At 38.9% G+C, this 13,472-nt stretch overlaps 1 protein-coding gene across 4 annotated transcripts in view; it reads right to left on the bottom strand.

Moving 5' to 3' along the window:
* The window catches only part of JHY (junctional cadherin complex regulator), an 81,449-nt gene extending 69,906 nt beyond the window's left edge, over positions 1 to 11,543 (bottom strand). For 3 of the 4 annotated variants that reach the window (XM_019718585.2, XM_019718587.2, XM_019718588.2), the window contains exons 1-3: positions 11,434 to 11,543; positions 10,837 to 11,261; positions 7,940 to 8,355 (exon numbers count right to left, since the gene is read on the bottom strand). In XM_019718585.2, the coding sequence (XP_019574144.2) occupies positions 7,940 to 8,265 (326 nt within the window). In that variant the 5' untranslated portion in view covers positions 8,266 to 8,355; positions 10,837 to 11,261; positions 11,434 to 11,543. The remainder of the gene's footprint in view (positions 1 to 7,939; positions 8,356 to 10,836; positions 11,262 to 11,433) is intronic. The other variant, XM_074321297.1, reaches the window with a different exon arrangement.
* Between the last annotated feature and the right edge of the window lie 1,929 nt (positions 11,544 to 13,472).

Below are 13,472 nucleotides of genomic sequence, written 5' to 3'. Positions count from 1 at the left end.
CAAATTCAGTTTCTGTTTAAGTGTAAAGTTTTTAATGCTTCTTTAGAACTATAAAACTGACAATTGTTTCCAAGGATTTCTGAATTCTATGCTCATATTAATCTTTATATCAACGGCTTTTAAGTAAATAAAATGAAATAAACCCAAAGGATTAAAAATCACTTTTGCAAGTATGAAATAAAATGGTTCCACAAATATACTGGAATGGTTTAGGGTGGTTATTTACAACCCAGAAAATTTCATTTAATGCAGGCATTTATTCTGCAAACAAAATTAAACATTTTAATAGAAAACAGGTGGTTTAATGAACTGAACGCTAAAGACTATCCACAGACACACACTAAAGTGAAAAGGCTAGATTGTTATCTAGCGAATTCTATTTATAGTGATTATATAATTTGGATAATTCCAATTAAAGTCCCTTCTTTTCTTTAACAACAGATTTATGGCTGTGAAATAACCAGATATTTGCCCCAATTTATTAGACTCGTTAGTACCAGTCTTGATTCAAGGACAATCTGTGAGTTAAATGAAAATGTCTAAAGAGGGTAGTGACTGCAATGTAAGATTCTAGTGCCTCACTTCTTTTAAGATAATCTTATGTGAAACAAAGGCTGCATCTTCACAAGGGAAATGCTGTATGACACAGTATTTAGAAATATAATTCCTCTTATTCAGTGAGAGTTTACAATGCTTATGCCAGACTAAAGAGGCTTGGTTGTTCTTTTCATTTTCCAGAAACAAGGGCTAAGAGTCAGGGACCCAGATTTATAAAATTTTCAGGTGTTTACACTTTCTTACATAGAATTTCTTATATTTTATTTTATTTTTTATTTTTTAAAAGGTATTTCATCGGGGCCGGCCCGGTGGCTCAGGCAGTTAGAGCTCCATGCTCCTAACTCTGAAGGCTGCCGGTTCGATTCCCACATGAGCCAGTGGGCTCTCAACCACAAGGTTGCCGGTTCAACTCCTCAAGTCCTACAAGGGATGGTGGGCAGCGCCCCCTGCAACTAAAATTGAACACAGCACCTTGAGCTGAGCTGTTGCTGAGCTCACGGATGGCTCAGTTGGTTGGAGCATGTCCTCTCAACCACAAGGTTGCCTGTTGGACTCCTGCAAGGGATGGTGGGCTGTGCCCCCTGCAACTGGACCTGGAGCTGAGTTGCGCCCTCCACAACTAAGACTGAAAGGACAACAACTTGAAGCTGAACAGCACCCTCCACAACTAAGATTGAAAGGGCAACAACTTGACTTGGAAAAAAGGCCTGGAAGTATACACTGTTCTCCAATAAAGTCCTGTTCCCCTTCCCCAATAAAATCTTTACAAAAAAAAAGGTATTTCATTACCTTTATTACATGAAAAACACTATGTAATTTTACTAACAATTGTCACCCCAATAAATTTAATAAAATAAAATTAAAAAAAAAACCAAAAAAAACAAAACAAAACAAAAAAAAACAGACAGCTTTTCCTGTATAGTACAAAAGAGGCTTTTGCTTCTAGCCTTTGACTTTTGTTATAATATTTGAATGGTTTTAATGTTTGTACTTATTCTGTTTACATGTTGATATTTAATCTTTTTTTCCTTTCTGAATTTCTCATATTTTAAATGCCAGATAATAATAGCATTGGAATTACAAGGTAGCTGTGATGTCATGGGAAAAGCAATGGACAGGTCTTGACATCTGGGTCCTAGTCCAGATTTTGCCACTGACCAAGCTACATGAACTTGAGTGAGTCTCTTAACTCCTCTAGGCTTCAGGTTCCTCTTCTGTATAATAAGGGGAATGGGCTGAACTCAAAGAGCCCTAACAGCTCTAAGAATCCACTATTTTATTAACTGAATTGGGCCTATCGTGTGAAACTTGGCAAGGTATATTAAACGTTGGCAAAAGCATTTAGTTTAAATTCAATACATTAAAAATTTATGGTAATCAAAGCTTCCTATATTTTCAAACTTGTTGCAGAGTGGAAAACAGTAAAGGGTATGAATTAAACTATCCCTTGGTTACAATCTTCTTAATCCTCTTAATGAACTCACAGGATTGCAGGTGATATAAATTTGAATTACACTTTGAGGCTTCGAACTCACTACTTATTTACTTATTGTACCATAATAATGCATCGCCGTTTTGAAATAAGCTAGAGAGGAACTGCTGCTGGTGGTTCTCTGAGGGCAGTAAACCCCAGGCGTCACTGTGGCTTTAGCATTTCTGGCGGGGACTCTGTCTGTAATAGACACAATTCATGCCCTTGCACACTCTAGTCTTCCTTCTCTGACTGCTCATCTGTTTGATGGCACCATGCCTGCTCTGAGAAGCTAGGGTTTCACTACAGCGGAATTTGTGAGCAAATGAATGAACATAAAACAGAAATGACAAATAACTACGGCAAAAAGTCATTTCCCTAACATAACTATTCCCATGTGACCAGAAATAAATAACTGAAATGCCAGTAGATATCCCCAACATACTGTGTGAAACCCCTAGAACAAGGTACTATGTAGTGTAATGTATTTGAAGAGATTGGCCAACCAATCTATCTAATAAAGACAATAGGAAGCAACATGGATGAATGTTGACTGCTAGAAACTCTCAGAATGTTTTTAATAATACGAGAATATTAGACCTAGCCTCAAGTGTTGTCTTTATGCTCCCAACCAGTGGTGGGGGGGGGGGAGAGAAACTCCACACCTATGAGAGAAAGTAGTCTATTCTCAGCTTAAATATTTCCAATGACTTCTACAAAACAGTCTGAGAATTTGAGGAATAATGAAAATGCTGAGTTTTGGTTCTTACCCTCTATTGATTTTGGTTATCCAGTACTGCTATTTATGTCCTAGAAATCATCATTCAATACTTCACCTGATTCTTGTATTATTAATCTGAAACAATGTATATGAAAGCATTTAAGAGGAAAAATTATATACCACCCAAAACAATAAAAATGCAGATTATTACTACTGAGTCCCTTCCTTACTTTCAGACAATTTTAAATATTGAATTTAACTAATAATTCCTCATCATGCCTTTCTCCCACCCAGTAATTTCTGGCACAAGGTGGTTTATTACACAGAATATGGGATCTTCTGTAAAGGCTCTGGTTGCCAGGTGATGAGAGGAAGACATCTGCAGACCTCAACGAACGAAAACATTTCTGTTTCCCAGGAGAAGTGTGAGGAATATAGACTATGACCCTGCTGTCCGAAGTAAAATATAATTAATGTTTATTTCTTCTTAGGGCAGAGTAGCCTTTAAATATTTGTATTATTTTAATAAAATTTATAATTTTACATGCATCTGTACCCAGGCCTCAGTTTAGTCCATATTAAAATGATTATATCTTTAATATTTGTTAGATAGTAAAATTGAATCTTTTATCAATCAGCCTTGATCACCTATCTAGCAGCTTATAATTACAGGCTCAGGCTCTGCCGCTTAGTAACTACTTATGCCTACACGACTCTCAGAGCCTTGGTTCCTTATCTGCAAAATGGGGATAATAATACCCATCTAAAAGGCTCTTGTAACGTAAATGAGATAGTATGTATAAAGCAAATAATTCTACAAATGGTAGCTAATTATATTTGAGTACACATATTCTTATAAACAAGATCTTATTAAACACATTTACTAAGTACTGTACTTCTGCTCTCTGCTTTTTTTTTTTTTTTTTTTTTAACATATAAGGTTTCAGAAGGCCCCAGGACTGAAGAGGTTATTTCTAATGCTCTAGGAATTACATTGATCTCTTTCTTCGTGAGCGCCAAGGGTCATAAGGCTAGTTCTGGAGTGGGGTTTAAGGATTATCATGTGAAGATCCTCTCTCCACTCTTGATTTATTCACTACAGTCAATGCTGCTGCAATTTCCATTAAGTAAAAGGTTTTTTTAATCCATATGCATTGAACTATGGCTTGACTTTGGTGAAATACAAGGAGTAATTGCTTTGAGGAGGTTCTAGTAACATCAAAACATTAAGAATGGGGCTCAAGTGATTTATCAGGAGGCTTTTAAAATTGTTTAGAAAAGCAAGAAGAAAGAGATTTTCTTTGGTTTTAAGGTAAGACTGACTAATTTTTTGAACTACAATTCCCAGAATGCAATATACCTTGCAGAAATGAAAGACTACTTTAATTTTATATTGAGAGTCTGAGATCAATTTGTTTACTTACGGCTTATAAATTCAGATCCAAGAAACAATACATCTAGACAAGCTTTCCATACTAATGTGAGGCAGAGAAACAGACCAATAACTAAACACTCACCTGAATAATATTTTTGGGGCTGTATTTGGCTGAATGCTTCAGTTCTGTTTTCATTTGTAGTGGAGAACTGGTCCTCCTAATGTTCAATGTATGAAGCACTATACAGCCAAACAGTTACTAGGGGTATAACCCATTCTAACCCTGGAGATTATCGTCTACCATTAAACATTTCCAAGGCAAATCAACCTAAGGAAAATAGCATTCTTTAAGGAACTCTGAATCAGAAGACTAAGCCCTAACCATAATTTTGATTTCGTAAGTATTATTCTCTTTTAAAAATATATTTTTTATACAATCTCAACAAGGATTCACTGTGTAGAAACCATGTCCAAGTCCCAGCAGACAGCTGCTCTGATGACCTTATTTCTAAAAAATTCATTACAGGCTATAGAATTAAAGTAGTCTCATGAATGATTTTATATAGAGAAGGAGCAAGATCTTAACAGTAGAAACCTCAGATTTGAGATTTAGCTCTGCCACTTAGTACCTGTGTAATTTAGTGCCACTTTTAAACCTCTCCAAGCCAGTTTCCTTAGCTATGGAACAGGGATACTAATCATGCGTGTTTTTCCAAAATTCATCATGTTGCTGTGAGGTAAAAAATACATACATATATGCATATATATATGAAAATAATTTATAAAATAAAAGCACTTTATGAAACCTCTTTCAAAATATATATATATATATATTTTTTTTTTTCAATTTGTAAGTATTAGTCTTTATTTTGAAATATATTGAGTGGTATTTACATTGTCTTGAGTAAACAGCAAGGTTAAAATCAGGTCCCTGAGCATCAACTCAAAAAGGAAAAACTCAACACTGGGGAAATGAGGTCACTTAATGAATCCTTGCCTTGGTTTCTTCATCTTAAGAGTACAGACAAGAATACCTACCCATCACAAAAGACCTTTCCTTTCTGATGCCCCCATTTCTGTAAATAAAACTGCTACTGCTTATTACCCAGGAGACTGTGACTCTCTTAGATTAGAACTACAATAAAAAATATGGTTTAAAGCAGAGTCAGACTGCCTGAGTTTTCTGCTTACTAGATACAATAAATGGGTATAATATAACCTTTTTTAAACCTCATCTGCAACCTTTAAAATGGGATCATTATAGTGTCCACCTACCAGGGCTGTCATAAGGATTAAATAATACATGTAAAGTGTTTAGCACAGTGATGTGTTCATGATAAGCACTCTATTTTAAATGCTAGCTATTGTTATTAGAACTTTAAAATAATCTTTAGCTTCTCTTGTTTCTTCAGTCATCATAGCTAATGTCACCAAGCCCTGTCAATTCTTTCATTATTGATATAAATTACCTATGATGCAAATGAATAAAAGACTGCTAAAAAGGATATACACCGACATAAGAATATATATTGGTTCTGAGGAGGAAGACAGGGGAATGGATTTGAGATGGGGAACAAGTAAACTTTATCTGTAATATCGTATGTCTTTTAAAAAATATATCTGAAACAAATATGGCAGTAAGGGTTATAAGCATTTTTCTCTGTACTGTTCTGAAGGTTAGAATTTTGTCAAAATTAAAAAAACCAATATCAATAGCAAAATAACAAACATCCTGCCAGAGGGTAAGGGGGGTGGGGGGGGGAGGTGAGGGTAAGGGGGATAGAATATATGGTGATGGAAGAACTGACTCTGGGTGATGAACACACAATGGGATTTATAGATGATGTAATACAGAATTGTACACCTGAAATCTATGTAATTTTACTAACAATTGTCACCCCAATAAATTTAATTAAAAAAAAAAAAAAAAAACATCCCCTCACAGTACTATGACGTTAGACAAGTTACTTCATCTCTGTTAGCCTCATTTTCCTTATCTGTAAAATGGGAATATGTAACTGCATCTTCTTGCAAGGTTACAATGAAGAATGAAGTGAAATTATAGACAGGCCTTTAAAAGGAGATGTTCTTGTTTAGTTGTTGTTATTGGAATTTTACTACCTGGTAGTCCCTTTGTCCCTGTGTGTTTATCTTCTAATTCAAAATGTACCAGCTTGCAGAATAAAGTTCCTTAAACACTGATTCATTTTACTGCCCTCCCCATGAACCTGCATTCTCTCTTCCTTGGCGCACCCAACCCAGCCTTGTCAGTGTGTCTGGCTGACCGAAGTCTTCCTGAGCCCCTCCTTTGCCCCCACCACTATGTCTGCACCTTGGTGACAACACTTATCACTTGACAGTACTTCGAGATCCTCTACAAAGCATACAAGCTTGATTCAACTCGATATTCCCAATGAAAGAAAGAAAGATGGAAAGAAGAAATGAGGGAAAAGATTCAGGACTGGGCTCAAATTCTGGCTTCCACACAAGCCCATGCTATGACTGTATTACTGGGACGAGTCATTTGAGTTCTATCCTCAATGTTCTGTGTGTGGTGTGGGCTGGTTGCACTCCACGACAGCGCCTATTCAGCCCACTTTCCCTATACTCAGAACAGACCGTCTGCTATTAAGCAGGGATCTTTAATATGACACACACGTTACTCTAATTCTGTTCTTTTTTCCAAATCTTACCTTGTCTCCAAAACCCTGCCTGTCCAAGTTCTAGGCCTTCCAATAAACTTTCATCAATATATTTCACTCCTAATTAAAAAAAAAGAAATATATATATATATATATATATATATATATATATATATATATATATATATATATATATATAATGCATATATAACTTGTAAAGAACCAGTCACTGTTCTTAGTACTTTACGTATTTTATATACATATATTAATCTATTTTAGCATCACAAAAACTCTATAAGGTGATCATTATTATCATCCTATTGTTACTGATGAGGAACCTGAAGCACAGATTAAGCAGATCTGGCCAAGGTCATACATCTACTAAGTGGCAGCAATTGAACCCGATGGTGTTTCAGACTCCATGCACTTCACCACCACACTAAAACTCTTTTCTAATCAATAGCTTTTAACTTCTATACTCTAACATATCATTTATATTTTCAGTAAAACTGAGTAATATTTCACTAATTTATTTTCTCTTACAGTTTTTGGTGGCTCATAGCATAAAGTTAATACCACATCAATACTAATTATTAGAAATTGACTCTTTATATGATTCTATAAGTCCTGGGAAGTAGACCTCTGCTAGCTCAGGTAGGATTGTACCCCCAGAATGTATTTTATTGACATTCATAGCAATGCTGGGAGATAGGCAGGCTGGTTCATTCGACAGGTGAGAAAAAGTGATATGCAAAACAGTTAAGTGACTTACTGCAAATTATATACTAAACAGCAGCACCTGGACAGAATCAAGACTACCTGACTCCCAGTCATGGCACTCTTCTATACCAGCCTTTCTGAGATTTCTCCAAGGTGAGGTCATAGCAGTGGAGACATTTGAATTATGGACAGGAAATAAGGAGCATAAGAAAAGCAAATGCCTTTATTAATACTTCTCTTTGTCTTTCGCATATTTTTTTAAATACTGTAAAAAAGAATGTGGCAAAAAACCTATCTCCAAAGTGTCCCTAGCTGCGTGGAGACCTGTCTCACACACATTACAAGGTGCTCATTTTGGGGGCCTGTCTTTGCTCTCACTTGGAATAGTATCAGTGATTATTTAGCAACACATTTCAGACACCACTGTTATCTTAGGCAAGCCAGTTCCTTACCTGTTATTTGCGCCATTGTCCTGGGTATGGAGGTTGTCCTTGCTGTCCATCTCAGCTGCATTTCTGCTTGCTTCCTCTTCTGTCTCACTCAAGCTATCCTCCTCCAAGCTGTCAGGCTCCATATTGTTGTCCTGGGTTAGGTCTCCAAGCTCAGATAGGGCCTTAATCTCTTGAGTGAGGCTTTCTGAATCAGATTCCAAGGAGTCTTTTGAAATAAGATATAAGTCTTCTTTCTTAAAAGGTGGTTCTGTGGACTGAAACTTTAAGTTGATATGATGGACAGGAGATTGAATAGAGAGCTTCGGAATTAATTTACTATGACTCATCTTGAAAAAAATACAAAATTTAACAGGGATACTCTTGTTGATAGGAGTAGTTGGCTGAATATTTAAAGTTGTGGTTCACAAAAGCATTACCTAAAAAAATTATATTTATGTTACTCTGTGACTACTGAACTCTTTCTAATTGCAATGTTAAAAATTTAAATGAGTACAAGAACCTTGTTAAATTATCTGCAGGCTTTTGTGTATATCTTTTGTGTGCGTGAGGATGGTCTATTGGAAAAACTATTGTTGTTTTTCTCTCTACAGGAATACATCTGACGTAGAACTCCTAACGAGCCTGAGTAATTGGGGGCAGCTTCACTGAGGAAATCAAATGGCTGTACAGAAGCACGTTCCTTTTCCAGCTTCCAAGGGCCTGTGATACATAGTCCTGGAAGCCAAGTGGTAATTATGGACAGGACTTCAATGGCCTTATTTCAAATACCCAGGGCATTGATACAAATACATCATTGTTAGGTAGTATTCATGGATAGAGAAAAACAAGTTAATGGTCTACCTTGTGGGAAACAAAGGAGGGAGGGAGGGGAAGAGTGTGGTTTCCATAATCAGAACTGTAAAGAGAGAAGCTGTTTTGTTCCTAGACCTACATTTGGCTTCGTCATTTGGAAGACTTTTTAATACTCAGGTTGCTACTAGATAGCAATGCGTAGTTTAGGGGGCCATTACGTGGAGATGAACCTCAGAGCAGTATGAAAAAAACAATGATGAAAACTATTCCACCAAAGATTTGGTGGCCTTGTGAATTCCGCCACTGAGCAATTCATAGCAGAGGCTAGATGTTCACCTACCTGAAAGGGCCTCTGTCCTGGGGAGCGTAGGGTGGATGGGAGAGTGGCCTGAGTGACAGCTGGGTCTCTTCTAACTCGCTTAAGCGTGTCATTCCAAGTGACTCCTCCCTTTCTCAAAGGACGGTTATAAAGACCAATAAGATGGTTTACGGAAAGGATGCATTGAGTTCGTATCAGATTGAAAGGAGATGATGTTTTTGGATTATGCTTCCTTTCATCTCCACCTAGCATTTCTCTTTCCGCTGTCTTCTACCTCACTGCCTTTATGGCTTTTTTTCCCCAGATAACAGAAACCTTCACCACCAGAGATTACCGTAAAATTTGTTTAAAGGGCTTGCTCTTGTTCTTTTGGCAGATCCTAACTTCAGTAAAATAATATGGTCTTATTCCTAGCATTGCTTATAATGTTGATCTTGTTGCTAAGGTTCCCAAGGAACAGCATCAACTCCTTGGAGGAAAGCACTTTAACAAACAAAGTAGACAAAAGGTAACATTCATATTTAAATACATATGAACTGGTTTTCTTCTTAATTCAAAGTTGTCTCAGTTGGTGGACTAACATTATTGTCTAACTGTACAGACTGGTTTGCTATATTAAGTCTCTTATCTTAAAAATACATCTATTTCATTCTACTGTATTATTTTAATATTGACAAGCTGATTAATTGTTGCTTTTTAGGATATCTTTAGAAAGCAGCAAATCCATCAAGTACTAGCCCATTGTAACTGAAGGTTTTTAAACACCAGTTTTACTCTAAGAGTTCAAGTCATTGTACTGGGGAACTGAAAGAAAAGGCTTAAAATAATCATATTTCAATGAGGAATTGCTCCTTCATGCAATTATTCAGTCTCTTCAATTTATCTTCTTTTCTTAAATGAGGTAGACTAGCGCCCCTTGGAGTTAACTTAAATTTTAAAAGTTCATAGAAGAAGATAATATTTCTGTTGTTAACATATTAATGGAGTTTGGGAGAGTATAAAGAAAGAAAGCCACAAAAGCCGGGTCTTCCGTGGAGGTCCGGTCTTATAAAAGCATGGGATCAAAGAAGGAAAAGCTGGTAGCTTAACTAAATGAAAAAGTGGGCATTTCAAATGTAATGAAAGTGGCTCCCTAGTGGCACAACAGTTTTCCACTGAAATTTCTGACCAAGAGAGGCAAACAAATCTCATAAGTAAACAAGACCCACACGGATACCTAGGCACTAAGAAATGGCCAGTTCCCTAAAGAACTAACCCTGGGTCTAGTCCACTAGCACTGGGAGAATCGAATTTCCTTTGGGGGGTGAAAAGGAATCCTGCTTGTGCTCACCAAGATGAATGGTATTGAAAGCTTGGCCCTGTTTTGGAACAGGCCAGAAGCTGCCCTTATGGGTGTTCAGTTTGTTTCCTCCCTTTGCCTTTTCTCTGGGGGACGAGACTGGGCAGCAAGGGGCGTTTTAAGGCCCAGGAAGTGACGGGGCCCGACGGTCTGGTGCCCTGGGCTGTCTTAACCTAGGACAGGGCTGCTCTGGGAGTCTGGGCGCCAAAGCTTTTCCAGCGCCTGACCTCCCGACCCAGGCCCCTGGGCCCAGTCCCTGCCTGGGCCACAGTCCACCCTTCCGGCCCTGGTCTCAAATGCTGTCAGGGGCGGGCTGCTTTGAGTCCTCCCTGATTCGGATCCGGTTCCCTCGGGAGGTGTCCTGCTACCCCCAGCCCCAGTCCCAGCCCTTCTCGTCTCCCTCCCCGGCGTGCCGCCCACCCTGTTCCGGGGGCAACTGCCAGTCACCTGCCCGTCGCTCCTCCGCTGCCGCGACCCCGGCGGCCCCGCATCCACCTGCGCCGCCGCCGCCGCCGGGCCCTGCCCGTCACCTCCCCCGGCCCCCGGCTGCCGGCGTCGCCCAGAGCTACCCCGGAGACCGCGGCCCCGCGCGACTCGGGCCTGGCATCGCCGCGGGCGGGGTCACACCGGGGGGGCGGGGCCGGTGCGGTCGCCACTACCACGTCCGGTGACACCTCCAGCTCGGGCGGAGAGGCGGGTGGGACCGGTTGCGATGATGGCCTCAGGGCCAGACCCTGGCGACGGCTGGAGCTCCGGGTGAGGCTGCTGCCGGGCAACTCGGACTTTCCAAAGTTGGAAAAGCAAGGAAAGGCAGTCCACCGGGTGAGAGAGGGTATTTGCAACAAATGCCGCTAAGAATACTTGAAGGACTCCTGCAAATCAAGGAAAAGAATCCAGTTAGAGTGGGCACATGACTTGAACAGCGATTTTACAAAAGAATTCCAAACAGCCAATAAATATTTGTTGTTGATTTTAAAGCTACTTAATTCATAATAATCAGAAGAGGGCAAATTAAAGCCGTAGTGGGTATGACTCCATACTCACCAGATGAGCATAAGAAGTATTGGAGGGTGCCTGGGCTTGGGAAGGATGCAGGGCAAAGAACCCTCATCCTGCAGATGGGAGTGTGAAGTGGTGCAACCGCTTTGCAAAATGGTATGACATTAGCTAGACGTGTGTACCCTATGACTCAGCAATTATACTTTTACGTATTTACTCTAAAAACATTTGTGCTTGTGTGAACCCAAACTGGAAAAAACAATAGAATGGTTCATTAAATTGTGGTATTCCATACAGGCATACTATACAATAATGAAAATGAATGAAATACAGCTACATGAAATGATACAGAGGCATTTAAAAAATATAATATTGAGTAAAAAAAAAAGCAAAACAAACACCCAAAAATACATATTGTATGATTTTGTATATAAAAATTTAAACAGGCAAAATTAAATTATATTATGTTTATGGATGCATTCTTAGTGGAGGAAACCACGAAAAAAAGCAAATTAATGATTCTCATAAAGTGAGGATCATTGTTAGCTCTGGCAGGCAGGGTCAGGGTTTTGGGGAAGAGTGCTTTTGAGATTCTATTTCCTGATTTTTTTTTTAACTTTTGTTTATTTTAAGTGTGTTTTTCCAGGACCCATCAGTTCCAAGTCAAGTAGTTGTTTCAATTTAGCTGTGGAGGGCGCAGCTCACAGTGGCCCATGTGGGGATCCAACCAGCAACCTTGTTGTTAAGAGCACCACGGTCTAACCCACTGAGCTAACTGGCCATCCCCTACTTCCTGACTTTTAATGCTGTTTATTTTATAACAATTAATTAAGCTATACATTTATGTATGTGTAAAGCAGTTTGCTATAAAAAAAAAGGCCTCAAAGAAAAGTAAAGAAAGGAAGTGTTGGGGATTATACTCACATTAAAATAGCATTAAAACCTCTAGTAGATTTGAATAACTGCCTTCAACAATACAGTTCTGTCCACAAATTTGGGAAGTTCTCATCAACAATTTGTTTGAATATATTCTCTGTTCCCTTCTCTCTTTCTTCTCCTTCTGGTATGCCCATTATTCTTATATTGCTCTTTCTGATGGAGTCAGAAAGTTCTTGTAGAGTTCTTTCATTTCTTTTAAGTCTCAAGTCTCTTTCTTCTTCTGTTTGTGTCATTTCCAGGTTTCTATCTTCGATGTCACTGATTCTTTCCTCCATCTGGTCAACTCTACTACCTAAGCTGGTTATTTCATTCTTAATTTCTTCTATTGAGTTCTTAATCTCCAGAAATTCTATTTGGTTCTTTTTTAGAATTTCAATCTCTTTCATAAAGTGCTCGTTTTTCTTTGATTGTGTTTCTGAGTTCATTAAACTGCCTTTCTGTGTTTTCTTGAATCTCGTTGAGTTTTTTCAGAACTGCAATCTTGAATTCTCTGTCATTTAAGTCACATATTTCCATATCTTTACGTTCCTTTTCTGGAGACTTGTCACTTTCTTTCTGAGCTGTCTTGTTGCCTGGGTTATTCATGGCAATTACTGATTTATTATTTCTCTTCCTAGACATCTACAGGAATGGCTTCTGCAACAGGTTGATAGGAAGAGGTCTTTCTTTTGTTTTCCAGTACTTGTTGGTAGAATGTTTTATTTTTATCTCCAACTGCAGCCTTTTTTTTTCTCTCACACGGTAGTGGTATGTTTTCTCTGCACTATTCCAGCTTCTCACAAAATTGGGTGATTCCCTGGGAGATGGGCTTCTCCTCTGTAAATAGTTCTCCTGGGTCACAGGGCACAGTGTCTGTGTGGGTATGTGGAGAGCTTTTGAAGCTCCAAAGCTCTTCCTGAACCAGATTCAGAGCCCGTGTGTTTCAGCAATTCTGTTTACTCCTGCAGTGATCCGCCCAGATAGGTGGGGCCATTGGCAGGGTGAGTTGTGAGAGGTGGCCCCGAGCAATGGTGGTGACCACCACCACAGCCGGTCCTGCTTCCACAGCTCCCTCCCCTTTGCCGGAACCAGTTGGGCTGCGAATCTGTGTCTGCGGTCCACAGTTCTCAGAACAGCAAATATTCTGTTCTTTTGATCTGACACTG

Source organism: Rhinolophus sinicus, linkage group LG16 (assembly GCF_036562045.2).
Source record: "Rhinolophus sinicus isolate RSC01 linkage group LG16, ASM3656204v1, whole genome shotgun sequence".
NCBI lineage: Eukaryota > Metazoa > Chordata > Mammalia > Chiroptera > Rhinolophidae > Rhinolophus > Rhinolophus sinicus.
Note: the sequence above shows the minus strand (reverse complement) of the source record. Positions and strands in the feature narration are given on the sequence as shown.